Source organism: Balaenoptera ricei, chromosome 7 (genome assembly GCF_028023285.1).
Source record: "Balaenoptera ricei isolate mBalRic1 chromosome 7, mBalRic1.hap2, whole genome shotgun sequence".
Classification (NCBI taxonomy): domain Eukaryota; kingdom Metazoa; phylum Chordata; class Mammalia; order Artiodactyla; family Balaenopteridae; genus Balaenoptera; species Balaenoptera ricei.
Genome location: NC_082645.1, coordinates 85,391,154 through 85,409,738, shown reverse-complemented (window position 1 = coordinate 85,409,738; position 18,585 = coordinate 85,391,154). Strand labels below are relative to the sequence as shown.

Genomic DNA, 18,585 nt, shown 5'->3' with positions numbered 1-18,585 from the left:
CAATAGGGGAAGCCATCTCTTATCTCCGTGTTCTCAGCATTCAGCACAATGTATGTCTTGCATGTTGTGGTTACTCTAATGCAGGAGTTCTAAACTTTGGCCCAGTTGAACTTCGGGGCTGGATATTCTCAGTGGTGGGGGAATGTCCTGTGGTCCTGTGTATTGTGGGGTCTTCAGCAGCATCCCTGATCTCTATCCACTAGACGCCGGTAACATCCCCCCTACCCAAACCCCCCGCTCTGTGACAACCGAAACGTCTCCAGACATTGCCAAGTGTCCTTTGATGGGAGGAAAATCACTCTTGCTTGAAAGCCACTGCTCTAGTGTATTTAATACATTCAATATTAAAATGTTTTAGAAAGTTTTATAAAATGTAAAGTTTGATTATTTACAGTGTTCTTGGCAACTCTAAAATGTTTTGAACGAGAAACAGTGAATACAGTACTTTGGTGGTTGATGCCCAGTACATTTTCAATCAACCGGGGGCTCAGTTCTATTGCTTAGATATGGAGGAGCTTTGATTTAGGCTTCTGGTATGCTGTGTGATTATGGAAAATCTCACTGGGGTAGTCCTTCTCAGCCAGCATGGGCATGTAATGTGGGCGCCTGAATTAATCCTATGACTGTTACCCTGAAACGTTCCGGATTATTCACTTAAATTGCATAGCTGGATTGCATTTTGGTGTGGAGATAAGCTCACTCATTTTGTTGGTGGCTGTCATAGAATAGGTGCATACATTTTTTGTTCAATCTGTGCAGTGTGAAAAAGAATGAATTTTTGTTCTGAGACAGTGAAACGGTAATTAAAAAATGTATTTTACCAGCTTTAATGGAGTCCCAGTTAAGAGTCAGGTACTTTACAATGGGCTGGGGGTACAGAGGTGAGGATGAGAGAGAGATGAAGCTTTCAGTGTAGGACGAAGAGAGTGGAGCACCAAATGCTACTTACTTTAAAGCAGAACGGTAGATTATTGGGCTATCTAAAATATTCTCAGTTCATGAGGAGAAGATGCCTGCTTTTAACATAATTCTCCCTTACTACCCCCAAGCCAAACCATATTAGGTGTTTCCTCACTTAAGTTTGGCAATTGCATAAAAGAATGAGTCCGTGGCTAGTATATATTTTCTTGAACATCCCAGTGGTCTACATTTCAAAAGAGCAGCCTTGAAGGCAGAAGGAAAGAGTGGAAAAGTCCATAAAAGGGCAACAATTGTAGGCTGAGGCATATATATTTAAAGGGAGGGAAGTCATGATTTAGCTGTACTCTGTCTGGCCAGGTGCTTGGAAAGTATAGGTTGTATTTGTGTGTCTGTGTATTTATTTTTGATTTCACCTTTCAAAATGTGTTTAAATGCTGACAGCCTCTTCCTTTTCCTCTGATGTCCCCCTGAGTCACCACTTCCAGCCTCTTCCATCAGCCCATAGTCTGTCCCAAGCATCCTAATTTCCTATACTTTAGACCCAGGTCTCCCTTATTAAAATGGTCTCTAACTGTTCCAATTTGAAAACATTATGAACACATCTTTCTATGGCTCACTAATTTTTTTACTGAAGGAAGAGTTAAAAGACAAAACCCCAGGTCCTCAGGGTTTCAATCCATTAAACTAAGAAGAGCTAACAGTGCCTGCCTTGATCACCTCATAGGTTATTAGGACGATCCAATGGAGACAATTTGCAAATGTAGGCGCACCTTCCGGTGTCCCCCTGCCTCCCCTCCTAATTTTATCTCTGCGACACTAGACATGCTTTAAAAAGTTTTTTGTGGTAAAAATACATAACATGAAATTTATCATTTTAACAAGTTTTAAGTTTACAGTTTTTAAGTTTACAATTCAGTGGTATTAATTACATTTACATGTTGTACGACCATCACCCACCCGCCCCCTCCTCCCCCGATCTATTTCCAAAATTTTTCATCGCCCCAGACAAAAGGTCTGTAATCATTAAGCAATAATTACCCATTCTTCTCTCCCCCAACAGCCCCTGGTAACCTCTATTCTGTTTTGTGTCTCTATGAATTTGCTTATTCTAGATGTCTCAAAGAAGTAGAATCATAGAATATTTGTCCTTTTGTGCTGGCTCATTTCACTTAGCATACAGATACGTTTTTAAAGCAGCTCTGTCCCATGCCCCTAGTTGAGGTTTTATTGCCAAATATTTGAGGAGCAAGAGGACTGATGGGAGTTTTTGAACTGTGAAAAGGTTACTAGATTTCCAGTATAATGGTGATGTAGTGGTTATATAGTCTTTTAAAGACATAGATTGTAGGATAATGATTTCTGCCATCCTAGGCAAGTCTTGCCCATTTGGGGATCATTAAAGGAACAACTTAAATGTACAATATGCCAAAATAATGAGGCAGTGAAATCAAGCAGCCAATTGGGTCAATAGAAAAGAACAAATTGATCATGCCCTCATCTACAGACAAGTGGCTGATCAACTGCCTGGACCAGTATTGTCTTAACCAGTTGCCAACTGTTCATTTCATTTAATCTTAAATTCACGGGTGTAGTGGGGATGCATCCTGTCCCGTGTTAACGAGGTGCCAACTGTCCATTTCAGTTATTTTCGTGCAAGGTTGTTTTAGATCACGGCCCAACCTCATGAACTCTTGTTGAAGAGGGCTCACAGGTGACAACTTCTAAATAATTCCCAGTGGGTGATTGAGATGACCATCTGAAATGATTGCAGGAAGAGGAGAGAGCTGGCGTCCGCTGGCTCCACCTCTTCTGCGCTAAGCCTTCTATGCAGATCAACTCTGAATCCTTACAGCCTCTGAGGCAGGTATCAGTATTCCCCTTTCACAGACGAGGGTGCCCCTGTCAGACAAGCAAACCATTCGGCAGTCCCCTAGGGGAGGAGCTCTCGCTCGAATCAGCCCAGAGGAAGTGTTTCTTTCAGCTAGAATGGCAAAAGCTTTCCATTCTGAGAGTATAACTCAGAAATGGGGATGGAAAGGGATAGTAGAAAGTGGCCAAGTAACATTAATTTTTCATGATAAAGTAATTCCTCCAAATTACTTTTTTCCCTTTCCTATAACCTTAATTGGAGTATCATTATGATCTCATGTTTAATATGTTATTTAACATATTACCAAGCAGAATGACAAGGCTGAAAACAAGCGAAGGATGCATATATCATTCATTGCCTGCATCATGCTCTGTCCTCTGTGTTCAGGTGGGAAGGGAGGCCGTGAGATGCCAGCTTCTCCCCCTACTTCTTGCTCAGACAGGGCATTCTCACCTATGGAACATGTAACCATTCACTTTGGTTTTAAAATGTTGTTTTTTACAGTGAGTCTATTATGCATCTGCAGTTTAGCTACTCTTAGTATAATTTTGCTGTTCAAACAAATCTCACTAAGCCAAAGGGAAAGTGGTGAGAGATACCCAATTATTTTTTCATTCTTTTTTGGGGGGAGGAAAGGGGGATGCTCAAATCTCTGTCTTTCCAAGTATATTGTACAAATCATCTTAACCTGTGCTTATTGTTTTGCTTTTTCTATTAAGTTTTAAATTGCCTTTAGGTTCCTTAGCTTTCTCTGATTCTACACTTCTTAACTCATATAAGGGGCTGAAACTTTTTGTTTTATTTTTTGTCACCTTGTTTCTTGCTTTGTCTAAAGCATTGGTTGCAGAATCCACTTTGAGCTTGTGCTAGCAGATGCAGATGGTGATGAACATTTCCCATGAAACAGTGTGGCCTGGTGGTAGTGTCTCTTTGTGGTGCTTCCTGCTGCTATTTGACTTTGGGCAAGATGCTTCTTCATTCTGAGTTTCTGAGCCCTTGGTTTGAAAAATGCAAGCACACTTATAATCACAGGTGACGTCTCTTCTCTGGGCTAGTCAAAAACAAACAAGTGAGTTTAAAATTTGTCTCAGGAAGCTAAAAGAAAATTTATTTTTCTTAGCTATATTTCTACTTAGCTGTAATAAGTATTAATAACAATACTATAATATTCTCCTGCAGTTGGCTTAGAGCAAATTCAAATTAGCTAATAAGCTTTGCAGTAACTAATTCTGATATATCTTGATTCCTCAAAACCTTATTTTATTAAAAAATAACTTTTAAATATAAGTGGCAGATGTGTCAGAGTGACTGCAAATGAGGAAACTTAGATTTTTATCCCCCATCTACATTCTTCATATTTAAAATTCCATGATTGATTACAAAGAAGCCTGAAACTTTCAAAAATTTTTCTGTAGTTAGGAAGACATATTAAACCTTCCTATTTATTTTAATACGTAATATTTTTCATAAAATAGCTTTGTCTACAATCACTGTCTGTGTGCTATTTATGGCTGTGACTAAGGATGAGAGGGGCTGCCTCGATTGCCCATTGCACATGTCCTCCTCCTTTCTTTCTCACATCCCACCACCATGAGAAGTGAAGCATGCTTCCTAAATGCAAAGTCATTTTAATATTATTAGTCATTTAATATTAGCCTATTTAATTATAATATAAATATTGATATTTAATAAAACATAGTCCCTTTGTTTAAGTGTTAAAAATAACAGCACACATATCTTCTGGGTTATTTGTATCAGTATTGCTTTATATTAACATGGATACTGAGGAGGTGGTTGTATTCTGGATTGAAAAAGTGATTCATATCGTGTTCATTTATCAAAAAGGTGGAGGTATTCTAAAAGTCCAATTGTATGGTTGCTCTTGAATGATTGGAAAACATAAAAGAGCAATGTAGACTACAAAATTATATACATATTTTTAAAAGCAGTGAATGGAAATTAGATATTTTTTGGCAGGGTGGTAGGTGGGAGAGATTTTAATTATTACTCATCCCATTTTGCAGCAACTGTATCTCATCAGGTCTAAGATGCTACTGATTGTAAGATGCATCCCAATTTCAGTGACATTAAAGTACAGTCAGGGCTTCCCTGGTGGCGCAGTGGTTGAGAATCTGCCTGCCAATGCAGGGGACACGGGTTCGAGCCCTGGTCCGGGAAGATCCCACATGCCACGGAGCAACTAGGCCCGTGAGCCACAACTACTGAGCCTGCACGTCTGGAGCCTGTGCTCTGCAACAAGAGAGGCCGCGATAGTGAGAGGCCCACGCACCGATGAAGAGTGGCCCCCGCTTGCCGCAACTAGAGAAAGCCCTCGCGCAGAAACGAAGACCCAACACACAGCCAAAAAAAAAAAGTACAGTCATCCCTTGGTATCCCAGGAGATTGGTTTCAGGACCTCCACGCGGATACCAAAATCCTCAGATTCTCAAGTCCCTTGTATAAAATGACATAGTACTTGCATATAACCTACGCACATCCTCCCATATACTTTAAGTCATCTCTAGATTAAATGCTATGTTAATAGTTGCTGGGGTGTGTGTAGAAAATTCAAGTTTTGCTTTTTGGAACTTTCTGGAATTTTTTTTTTCCCAAATATTTTCAATCCACAGTTGTTTGAATCCCTGGATGAGGAACCCATAGATATGGAGGGATGACTGTATTTTTAAAACGTGGCTGTAGAATGGATGCAATGTGGTAAATACAGATGCTCTATGCCCCAGGACCTCTGGAGAACACTATTCCTTGTAGAGTAAAAGTCAGCATGTGCTGGGTCTGTGTTAGCCCCTTTCAATTTTGTTTATAATGAATTAAGCTTTGATGTTTTAAAAGTAAATTGACATAACATTAAGATGACCTCGTAGTGTGCGTCCAGAGTATTCTAGCGAGGCCTAGTGGTTCAGACTCAGGCTTTGAGAATATAGCAGTCTAATTTAGGGTTAGAAAATGTTCATAATTGAAACTGTAATGGTAAGACATAACATGACCTTTCATCTTAAATATCCCCAAGATGTACCTCTTCTGTTTTTAAAGCTCTCAGGTTGAATTATAAAAATTTGTATCAGTAGAGCTACTTTAAGGGTCAACTAACTGTAAAGACCTGCAGGGAGTTAATATGAATAAAAGGTGCCACACATTTGAAGAGACATTTCTGGTGACTAAAGTTTCTCGTGTTATAGGAAACTGTCTTTATTTGCTACCCAGTTCCTTTGCTCAGTTCATAGCTTAAACCTATTTATTTTTTGTTCTGTGGTCAGCAGAGTTAGAAACTCGCTTATAATAACATGGGGAAGAGAACAAACCTGACTGAGTCTCTGGGTAGCCAACTCCTTTTTTTTCCTATTACCTTTTAATTATTATTATTGTTATTATTTTATTATATAAGTTTCAGATGTACAGCATTTACTGTTTGACATCTGTGTGTACTACAAAGTGATCACCACCACAAGTACAGTTGCCATCCATCACCATACAGTTGAGCCCCTTCACCAATTTCACCCACCCCAAAACCCTCCTCCCCTCTGGTAACCACTAATCTGATCTCTGTATCTATTAGTTTGTTTTTATTTTATTTTTATTTTTTTTAGGATACCACGAGTGAAATCATACAGCATTTGTGTTTCTCTGATTTATTTCACTTAGCATAATGCCTTCAAGGTCCATCCATGTTGTTGCAAATGGCAGGATTTCATTCTTTTTTTACGGCTGAGTAGTATTCCTCTGTGTATATATACCACATCTGCCAACTCCTTTTTAAATGAGTGTGAACCGACTCTAGTGTAAGACCATCTGGTGATGAAACCAGCAGAAGCCCAGGTATTCATTTTCTTGCCGCATAGATTGACACTGGCCACTAACACAAGAGTGTTAATGAAGATGCATCTGGAGCAAAGACAAAGTAGGACGTCCAGGGAGTGGGGGAAATGTGGATTATCTGAGACCAGAGTAATATGGATTTGTGTCCTAGTCTTATGGGCCAGGAAGAGTTGAGGGGCAGCTGCAGGCAGTACTTAAAACACTTTCCATTTTAATCTGCTTTCTAGATCACTTTGTGATAGAAGGTTTAGCTCTGGCTTCTGCCATGGCTATATATCTTATGCCTTTCCAGAGGGTAACATTCATACAAACAACATAGAAAGATGACAACTACATTTGCAGTTATTCACATACACCAGAGTAGCTGGTGCATCTGTTATTAGGCTGCTTTCATGTTAAATTTTTCATTATTTTGACATTTCAGTTTGGCATTTTTAAATTTCATCTTTGTCCCTTTTCATCTGTTATATTTCAGTGACTCAGATATCCCACATCAGAACCGTGTTAGACACAAGGGAGAGAAAAAAAAAGAAACAGACAGAGTCACTGTTCTCAAGGATCTCACGAACTGGGACAGAGAGAAAAGCTCAGCCCAGAGAGGGAAGGAACTAGCCCAGCTAGCCAAGAGACTTCTTTACTCCTTTGTTTTAGTAACATACAAAGCAGAACCCTGCCTCAGGAAGATTAGGATTCCATTGATCCTCTAAGGCAGCAGGCAAGGCTCCAAGTTCTGTGATACACTCAGGTGATACTGGCTCTTTGTGTTCCAGGGCTGTGTCCAGATCCTCAGATTAAAAGAGTTCCCTTTACTATCTCCCCTTAGGGAACAGAATTGTCATTTAGAGATCAGCAACTGCAGGGAGGATAGCCATCTGCTATATAGAAAGAACCAGAGGTTTCTGTGAATTGAATTAGAACCTCCCTCCCCCATCAGTACTGCATAGTGATTAAAAAAGAGGGGGTCTGTGGGCTCAAAGAGGAAACTGTCTTAAATGGGAGTCTATGCAGGACTGTCTACTGGCATTTGAACCTAAATAACTTGTCAATGCCTTGATTTATTGTTATCCTTTTTATCTTGACTACTTTGTCGAAATGACATTAGAAGTTCCAAGATTTCCCTCAACTGTTCCATATCTGGGGAAAACTTTTTTAAGAAAGATGAGATTTCAAGGCAGGATATAAAGCCTTACGTAGGTCATTTGGATCTCTTGACTCGTTTATGTCCATTTGTTTTTAGACAGAATTTGCAGAAATAAAATCTATGTATAAAACATACACATGTACTATCACAGTCATTCAGGTATAAGTTAACGTCTGCCACGAATGTTGGTCCAAACATGCCATATTGACTGAAAACATATCTCTGTATGAAATTGAATTCAAGGTGTGCAGTTATAATTTTTAATTTTTCAGTGGTAAGTTAGGTTATGCTCCCTTTCTCTTTCCTGTTAACTGCAATTTCAAACAAATCAGCTAAAGGGTTGAGCTGAGGAGAGAGAGGAGTATGAAGAACAAGAAGGAATCAGGTACTTAAACACTCAAAGTTTTAGCTTTGATGCATTTTTGCTTGAAATACAGAACAAGTGTTATGTTTAGTTTCCCCTGCTCTAAAATAACACTGTTAATTTTTTCATTTGGTGAATTTTCACACAAGTGCTAATCACACGTTTCTATAAATCATATTAATTTAACTTATTTCCCTAAATGTTGTTCTGTAGTGTGTAGCACGGATGTTCTCAGATTCTTGGCTGTGTAAGCTTGGTGCAGTTGGAAGCGGAACAGAAACATCTGAGAGGCATTATTTGGATTACAGATGCAGGAGCATCTGATCTCACCTTTTGCTCGGGTTCCTAAATCACAACTGTTCTTTCCCTTTGCATTCAATCTGTGTGTCCTGCGCCCTCCATCTTTGACATTGCTCCAGGGTTGGTTTTATGGAGAATGCACTGTCATCGTACAAGTTAAAGGGATAATAAGTTTCGTTAATCATATTTAATAGTTTAGTTTGCAGGAGGGTGACTGCTTCCAATTTAAAAGACAGAGGAGATTGGTATGGACTATATAATGTGCCTTTTCTTGTCCCTGAAAAGGAATACTCATATTTATGGAAAAATAACTGTTTTTTTTTTCTTTACAGAGTATGATCTCATCCATTGTAAATAGCACATATTATGCCAACGTGTCAGCAACCAAGTGCCAGGAGTTTGGGAGATGGTATAAGAAGTACAAGAAGATTAAAGGTAAACTGACTTTTATTTTTGAAGCCTATTTTCAGTTTCTTAGGTCAAGGAGTTGTTGATTCTTGGGAATTTATGCTAATTTAGATACAATTGTTAATAAAATTTTATATACTTTTTTATAAAGGTAGGATTCTTTTTTTTAATTGTAAGTATAGTTGGTTTACAATATTGTATTAGTTTCAGGTATACAGCAAAGTGATTCAGTTATACATGTATATATATATGTGTATTTTTTTCAGATTCTTTTCCATTTTAGGTTATTATAAGATATTGAATATAGTTCCCTGTGCTATACAGGAAAGCCTTGTTATTTATCTATTTTATATATAGTGGTGTTTATCTGTTAATTCCATACTCCTAATTTATCTGCCCCCTTCTCCTTTGGCAACCACAAGTTTGTTTTCTATGTCTGTGATTCTGTTTCTGTTTTGTAAATAAGTTCATTTGCATTATTTTTTCAAGATTCCACATATAAGTGATATCATATAATATTTGTCTTTCTCTGTTTGACTTCAGTCAGTATGATGATCTCTAGGTCCATCCATTGTTGCTGCAAATGGCAATATTTCATTGTTTTTCTGTGGCTGAGTAATATTCTGTTGTATGTATATACCACATCTTTATCTATTCCTCCGTTGATGGACACTTAAGTTGCTTCCATGCCTTGGCTGTTGTAAATAGTGCTGCTATGAACATTGGGGTGCAAGATAAGATTATTAATATTTCCATCAAGAGATCCAGATTAGCTCCCTTAAAACTAAGATGGTGTTAGAACTAAAGTAAAATTCTTAGCATAATATATGAAGTGTGTAGTTTTCACAAGAGATGCTTGTGAAGGCTGAGATCTTTAAAAATATTTTGAAGTTGTATATTTCAGATAGGCATGTCTATTTAAAAAGCTCAATCAATAAATCATTTTCATTAATTTATTAATGAAAAAAGCAGTCATTCTAGGTTAAATCAGCACTTATAGTTTAAGTACCAATTAGCAAATTGAAATGACTGTGTGGTATCAGGAAATCTTTGGTCAGAAATGGAGTTTTGATGTTGTGTTTATTTGGAGACAATTCCAGAACAGTGGTTAAAGCAAAGGGACTCTGCAGTCAGGAGGACTTGTATTCAAATCTTTGTGTTCTGTTTATTAGCTGTGTGAGCTTGAACAAATTATTTAACTTCACCAAGACTCAATCTCCTTATCTGAAAATTGGAAGTAATAAAAGTAAGTAAGTCACTGGCTAGCTGTGAGGACTAAATACGTTAATACTGGCACAAAGTAATCTCTTAATAAACAATAGCTATGATATTGTAACAATAATTAATAGTAGTAATTCTACTAGCAGCAATATATTATATATAGAATTATATCTGATCCTGAATATACCATTCACATATAATAAATGGCATGCTATTTAGGCCATCCAGCCCTTTAAATATATGTGATATTTTGCCTTTGCAAATTTGTCAATGCTGGAAAAATTCTGTTGTTCTCACCCCACTTCAAATGCTATTCAATTCAAATGCTACCAACCCCTGAGGGGATTGGGGGATATTTTGGTAACAGAACAGGTTGATGTTTGAGGGTCCTTCTAGTTCATATTTTGCATGATTATGACATCATTCATCGTGCTTTATTATAGGTATTCAGAGACTTGCTGATGGTTTACTGCCCCTGTCGAGAGGGTTAAATGACAATTTATGGTGGGCAGGTAAAAGTAAAGGATTAATTTATTTGTTTTTACTACCTGTAGTTTTCCTCTAGGGAGACAGTATGGAAGTAATGCCTCTTGGCTGTTGAGTACTTGGGAGTTTGTTTACAAGGTTACCTTTGGAGAAAATGAGCTTTATTTGCATTGGTGGCACATTTCTGATTACAAAGGAATGAGAGCATTTTATGCTAAATATACAATTTATAAGGAAAGTCAAGTCGTTGAACTACCCAGGAGAAATTAAGTTCACTAAAAATTGAATTAAGATCCATTCCTTTTCAATATATTCTAAAATTCTTAGGACCCTCTAGTTTCTGGCTTGGGTACTTGCTTTACAATGTTATTAATATTAACTCTTGTACAGGATAAGATGAATAACTCCTTCTCATTATAAGACATGATTGTGTAGTTCGGAAGTGTTTCTTTTCTGTAAGTGTTGTCTCCAAGTTTTTCCTTTAAAATCAGATTGTTAAAGTGCTTGAACAATATCCTCTTTGGCTAAAAATCAAAAGAATCACGCAGCTTCAAGGTCATTTGTTAGATCCAATTTACTTTCTATTATAAGAGAAAGGAAGAGAGCGTTCTCTTTTAATAGTCTGGAGTATAATTCCAGATTCAGAAAGACTGGAAACTCTTCACTCTAGTGTTTTCAGAATCGCCACTACAGAATCTGTGTGTGTGTGTGGTTTGTGTGTGTATATATCTGTTCACACACACATTAACACTTATGTCTTCTACTTTTCTCCTTTCTTTCTTAGCAAGTTATTCTTCAAGCTCTATTTTTTTCTTCAAGATAGTAAATGCACAGTTAAATCTTTAAGTGCCATAAAAGCAGACTGAGACCTTGATTTCAATCAGGAGGTCAAGGATCCATACCTGAAGAGGCGGCCAGCCGCTGTGTACACATGCTATTCAAAGAGATGGAGCTAGTCGTTGCTGTTAAAAAGTGTGTGTGTGCATGTGTGTGTGTCAGTAGGAGGAGAAAAGGGAAGGTTAAGGTATGTGTGAAGTAAACACAAGCTGCCGTAAAACAGTTCAAGTGGTGTTGATTCATCAACCAAGGGAGTGGGAGGAAAAACAAAGAATTCATGACAGGTATAATGGTGTAGAGAAAATAAACACCCCAGAGAAGTGCATTTTATTAACTTTCCACCTTCAGAGAAAAGGAAGTGTTGGACCTATACAGGAACATTTCAGTCCTTAGAAGCTTTATGCTGTGAATAGATGTCACTGTGGGAGTTCCTATCTAGTAGAATCCATTTCTCATGAGAAAGCAATGATTTTGTTTGTAAAATTTCTATTTGTGTCCATCCATTTTCAAAAAAAAAAAAAAAAAAAAGCAATGAATTTCAAATCTGGAAATAAAGTAGCAAAACCAGAATTCTACCTTAGGGCTCTTCCTGAGAGCGCAGAAGTCAGAGTTCTCTGTCTTTCCTTGTCTCCCCTCCCCCACCTTGTTTCCATTCCATAGTTACCAGTATACATGTATCATTGCTGATATTCAGTATAGAAGAAAATCTCAAGCTAGCTTACTGATGTCTCAAACTAAATGCAGGCTACATTGTTAAATATGTTTCCTATTATCTGCTAATGTCTGTTTTAATAAAACAGTGGGAACTAAATGGTTGCTTCTTAATCAAAACCATGATTTCCCAAACATAAGCTATGTGATTCTGTTACAAATTGCCACATATAGATCTCCTAGGTCAAATTTTTTTTCTCTTCTCATAGAAATAAACAGTAAAATAATTATATACTCTGAAAGATCAAAGTAAACATGACTAAAACCTGGCAAAAATAAAAGTCTACTGAAAGGTTTTAGGAAAAAAAGATCAGATTGCAAATTCTATAGTTAATGCTTAAATAAATATGAGAAAAATGAATAATCAATAATTTGATATCATTAAAAACAGATGTAAAGACTATATACAAATGGAATTGTCTAAATTTTGAAGTAAACATTTTAATGTGCATTTTTTGAATTTGTTGTTATTATAGCTAAACTATTTACACTTATTCTTTAAAAAGTCTTAAGTTGGTTTGGCTTAGCATGTTAACGTTATTTTCCCCAGTGATCACAGCAAAGCACATTCTGTTTACCTTTTTCTTTTAATTTCAAAGGCAATCATAGTTGACACAGACATATTTGAGTTAACGTTAGTGTTAATTCAGGATAGATGGGGAGACAGTTTGTGTACTCTGGTTTTAAAGTTCAGAACCATGAACCTGCTTCCCAGGAGTTTTTGATACTGAAGAAAATGAAGTGGTTGAATGTGGTAGTTGGTTGGTTCAGATGGCATTTTTTTAATTGCTGTTCATCTCATACTGTAATTGCTTCTGGCCTAGATTTTACAATGTAGCTCTCATAAGCTCCCAGGATTCAGAAAAATACATACATTTTGTGGAAAAACAAAACAAAACAAAAAGACCAATATTAACGGTTGTTTAATGTGTAGGAGTCTTAGTGTTGGACCCAAGGATAATCCACTGGGACCTAGAAACATTCATGCTATTAATTATTTTCAAGAATTTTGGGGGTTATGTGGGATTTACCTATCAATTTTTCTTTCATAGGTTCTATGCATTTTATTAAAACAATATTTTTAACCTCACTCTTCTTTTGGATTAAGTCTATTTAGACATACACTTGCTCCATCAGTTTTATGAAACGAAGTGGCAATTGTGTGCAGTACTATTATTAATTATACTATTATGGCAATCTAATTCTGCAAGGGATCTTATAAGAATAAGAAAGTACCTTAACAAAGAAGCGCTCATATGTTTTAAATGTTTCCTAATTAAAAATTAATCATTTAAAAGAAAATAATTTTATATTTAAAGTGTTTTTCATCTGGCACCAAAAGCAAAATGAACTGCCGTCTTTGGTCAGGTCGGTTTCAAGTATTTAATATGTCACAAGAATTAAGGGGTCATTGAAAGTTCACACAATTCTAGTGGCTATCTCAAAATTATTTGTGTCATAAAATAATACCACTAGAATGAATGAACCTAACCAAACCCTATACTGTGGCCAGAAAGCAAAATTATCCGCATCACTTTCCTTTTCTCAGTCATTGCTCAAGGAGCCCCTGATTGCTAGTTGTCTTAATTCTGTTTGTTTATTTGAGCTTATTTTGCAAAATATTAAAAAGCTGGGAGAAACGAGGATTTTAAAAACCAGTGTTACTTCCTCAAGCCTGGTTTATTCTAGTAATCAGTATTTTATCTGACCCTGTCTGATCTAGTCTTGCAAGATCAAACGTCCAGGCCAGCAAGCAGACAGTAAACAAAGCCTGTGAAGGGTTTCAGTAAACACAAAGATTAGATGTTGAATGAAAATTAAACTCCTTGAACTAGTTCTCTGTACTAAAGTGGTTAAGTGGGTTGTGATTAAAAGAAATAAGTAATTATGATCATTATAGCTGAAATGATATAATGTTACCACATTTAAAGCACCTCTTGTACCCAAAAATGATTGTGTCATTTACAAAGTGGTGCCTCCAAGTTGAATAGAGAAATCAGTGTCCCCTGACCTGGTTCCATAAGGCAGCCCTTGCTTAGCCATGGTGGTCAGGACAATGCCTTTAATCAACTGCTGGTACTTCTGCCTCTGCTGTTGTTTAGCTCTGATGAGGTAAAAGTAACTTAACTTTTTTTTTTTTTTAACATCTTTATTGGACTCTAATTGCTTTACAATGGTGTGTTAGTTTCTGCTTTATAACAAAGTGAATCAGCTATACATATACATACATCCCCATATCTCCTCCTTCTTGCATCTCCCTCCTACCAGTAACTTAACTTTTGTCTACCTAATTCTTCTGGGTCATGAAAGAGATTTGCTTTCAGTTTTGGATCTCAATTAAGGTGCTTGGCAAGGAAGTTTGTCTGCCCTCTGCCTATATTGCACCTTGTCTAAAGTAATGACAACATCAAATCCTTGAATTTTATATATATATTAGATTCATTGAAGTGGAAACATCACTTCTGCAAACAAGCACTTTCCGTCTTACTGGTTTTCCAAAAATTGAAAGAACCTTGTGCGTTTACACTGGTAATCACTGATGTGCCTTCATTGATCACCTTACCCTTCCTAACCTTCCAATTAGGAGCTTATTGGTAGTGTCACCAAGTGGAAGAATGGTATGTGGGGAATGCCTTGGACCCTAAGCTCAGATGTGGACTCATTTCTTGCTTGGATCTTAAGAAGCTTATTCTAGCTGTACTGGTAGCTGCTTCTTTAGCCTGAATGTGTTTATTCATAAATGTTTAAAGAAGTAAAAACAATCATTTGTCAACAGTGTGGTTTGTAGATGGAAAGAAACAAACTTGCTATCTTCTCATATTTATAAGCCATTTAAAAAAGAATGGAAAGGGAAAAAGGATCTGCTTTTCTAACCCCTTCCTTTCTTCATCCATCCATCCATCCATCCATCATCTATACTTACTATTTGAAAGAATTATAAGACACAATTCCTGGTTTCAAAAAGCCTACATTCTCTGTGAAATAATTAACAATATAACATATTTTACTACCATTCAAAAAGAAATTTGAGCATCTACTATATATACCTGGCAGGATTTTAAGTGGGGATCATTACCTAGTCCTTCCTTGCAAGAAAGTTACAGTTACAATTAGATAATTAATTTTAATAAAATGTTTAGTGAGTATCTCTACTACAGCCCATATTCAGTGCTAGAAGCAGTGAGAGACATTCAGAAACACTTAAGATATGGTTCCTACCTCTAGTTGTGTCGCCCTCAACCTAGCAGGGAGGTGGCCGTATAAGTATATCTGGCAAATATATAACAGTGGTATAAACTAGTATAGTGGTAACACAGAGAAAGGTCCATAAATTATACCTGCTGGGTGTCAGGGGATAGTTCGAGAAGAAGTAGCACATGAGTTATACCTTAAGGACAAATAGAGTTTTGCAGAGAGGACAAGGAGAAGGAAGAACACTTCAGGCAAATGCTAGTTCATGAGTATAGACGCAGGGGTGCAGAAGAGCATGATATATTTCGGAAATTATGGGTGGTTGTCCAGTACGTCTAGAATGGCAGTGCATTTATCATGATACTGTAATATAACATGCCCAGAATGGCCAAGAATTTTGATTGGTGAAAAGGAAAAGATAAGAGCATGGCTGGGTGTGGGACTGATGGTGGCACCAAACATTGGTGAAAGAGCAGAAATGTTTGGGACCTGGCTATGGGGAGTGTTCGTGTTATAGTGATGAAAAATAAAGTTGGGAAGGTAGTAAACACATCTTAGGGAACTCTGAAAGCCCAGTTGAGATAGTCTGAGAATCACTGAAGGTTTTTCAACAATGAAGCAATAATGAAAATGGTGGTTTAAAAAAAAAAACCAAACACATCCTCTAGAAGCCATCTAAAACCATGTATGGATATGAATATGTTTATGGCAGGAGGGGAGGCAAATGGGAGGGAGAAAGGGTGGTGTGCACACCCTGGAGGATGCAGACAAAATAGAATCTATTGCAGTAGTATGTGGAAGTGAAGATGGTGAGGGAGGTAGAGCTTTGGCTCTGGTGGCAGGAATGAGAAAGAGAGAAGTGGCCAATGCAATACGTGTGTAGGAAGAGAAAGGGAAATCAAAGTGGAGTCCAAGGTTTTGAGCTTAAGTGACTCTTGATGGTTTTGACAGAAATGGGATGATATAAACTGAGAGGAAGTTGCTGATGCTTCAGTGAGAGTTGGTGAACTAGGTAGAAATACCCACTGGGCTGTTCAAGGTGTGAAGCCACTTGACCAAAAGACAGGACTAGAGAATAGATTCTGGAGCTAATTTTTTAGATGTAATAGTTAAAATGATACCAAAAGAGGATTCTCTGAAGGGGAGAGTGAGGACAGGGGTTGGAAACTTTGAGAGGTAAAAGGGCCAGGGGTTAAGAAGACATGGTTAGGAAGAAAGTGAGATTTCATGGAGGCCAAGGGAAGATGGGTTACCAGTGGAGAAATGTTATCAAGGGTGACAGGAGGAGGAAAAGGAGAAGAGGTGATTGGAGGGTCTTAACTTTGGCAATAAAGGGACCATAATGACACTAAAGGGAGCTATTTCCCTGTCGTGTGAGAACAAAGAGAAACTGTATGCATCTGAGATGGAAGATGGCAAGGAAATGAGGATAGCAGATACTGAGTGAATGAGGAAAGGATATAAGAGCAGCTAACTGCAGCATTAGGGTTAAGTGTAACCCATACTTCCACCCCACCCCAATACTCAGGAGAAAGACGATGGAGCCACAGGAGGCCAAGGGCTCTGAAGGGGAAGAGGGGTGGTAAGCAACAGTTCACAAACTAGGAAGGGATGGGGCACAGAGGATGCTTTGCCTTTGAAAGAAAGAGAAATAGCTTTGCTTCAGAACCTGGAGGAAAGGAAGGAAGATGGATAAGGAGACAAGTTTTTGGAGATGGAGTGAGTGGTAGAGAATGAGGCAGCTCATGCCATGTGGTAGGGGTGGGGGTGGGCTGTTGTGATTATCTAGCAGTGAAGGAGAGAATGGTTGGTATGGGGGCTTGGTGGCGAGCCCTGAAACAGGTTCTGGTCCAACTATGTTTGGGAAACAATGAGAGAGAAGCAGGGAGTTGAACTGAGATGACATAGTTAAGGGTTGTGGTCCAGGTCTCTTTAGTTCTTAGCTTTTTCTTATAGTGAGCTTTAGATTTCTCATAGTTTCAGATTTCCTTTTGTCTTGCTGAGAAACAAAATTAAAAACTCAAAAACAAAGATCTGGCGGTGCTTGATGAAGAATCTACAGAGTTGTGAAATGAGAGGTTTTGTGTGTAGACCAGGAAATATCCAGCTTATTTAAAATCTGGTATGATTGTGGTGACATCCTCTTATTTTGGGGAAACCCATAGGTTAAAATCAGAGAATTCTCTTGGTCTCTTGATCGACTAAATAAAAATTATTATTTGCGTTTCCTCAGATGATTTACAGAGTTAAAAGCTGAAAAGCACTTATGTTTGCAAGGTGCTTGAAGCTCTTAAATATAAGTGCTATGTAAGATGCTAGGACTACCATGACAATTGTCTATGGTAGACAGTTGTTTAACTTGCTCTTTGTCTGACTGGTGATATGATTCTTACCCTATGCAAGAATTTGAGATTATCTGACCTTGGACTTCTGAACTCTCAAGGGAATGGACATAAATCTAGAATCATCTAGAGTACAAGCCAGGCTATGAGTTCTAACATTTGGCCTTTCAAGCTGTCACCTTCCAAGTTCCATGTTCCGTAGTAATTTTGATTCTTGAATAATCTCCCTACTAGACCAAAAATCCCTTGAAAGAACATCTGGGGGACTCATCCATTTTGTGCCATCCTCCAAGCCCTGTGAACATAGGACTTTGTATATTGTAGATGCTTAGTAAATATTAATAGAATTGAATGTAATATAGATGAATTTATTTGAACATATGCACTTAGAACAGTTTTATTTTTGCACATATTATATTTTTACTAAATCTTATTTGCTATCGGACGTCTCATTTGAGAGAAGAAAGAAAACCTTTGTCTTGTTCCTGATCTTAGTGGAAATGGTTTCAGTTTTTCACCATTGAGAACGATGTTGGCTGTGGGTTTTGTCATATATGGCCTTTATTATGTTGAGGTAAGTTCCCTCTATGCCTACTTTCTGGTGGAGCCCTCATCTCCCAAAGGTTAGAAGAGACTTATGTTAGGAGTGATAAGGACTTGCATTTGGAAGTCAGTGGGTAAAAAGGAATATTCTGTGGGGACTTGTGTCAGGTTTGGAGGTTGGGGCAGAAGTGAAAGATGTCATAAATACATGAAGTCTGATGAAAGTTGTAACATGATATAATCACATATACATGTTCAGAATAAACTCAGAAGGTCTGGAAAAAAATATATATTAAAAAAAAAAAGAAAACCTTTGCTTGTTTAATTCATATTACAAATGTTCTTAGCAAGTTATCGGTTAAAATATTCTTTTTTTCTGTTAATTAGTTATTGAGCTAAAGATTTAGCAATTGTT

The 18,585-nt window shown here is 37.5% G+C and overlaps 1 protein-coding gene across 5 annotated transcripts in view; it reads left to right on the top strand.

Moving 5' to 3' along the window:
* The window catches only part of SATB2 (SATB homeobox 2), a 192,684-nt gene that overhangs the window by 83,069 nt on the left and 91,030 nt on the right, over positions 1 to 18,585 (top strand). For all 5 annotated transcript variants that reach the window (XM_059928421.1, XM_059928420.1, XM_059928422.1 and 2 more), the window contains one exon: positions 8,763 to 8,865. In XM_059928421.1, the coding sequence (XP_059784404.1) occupies positions 8,763 to 8,865 (103 nt within the window). The remainder of the gene's footprint in view (positions 1 to 8,762; positions 8,866 to 18,585) is intronic.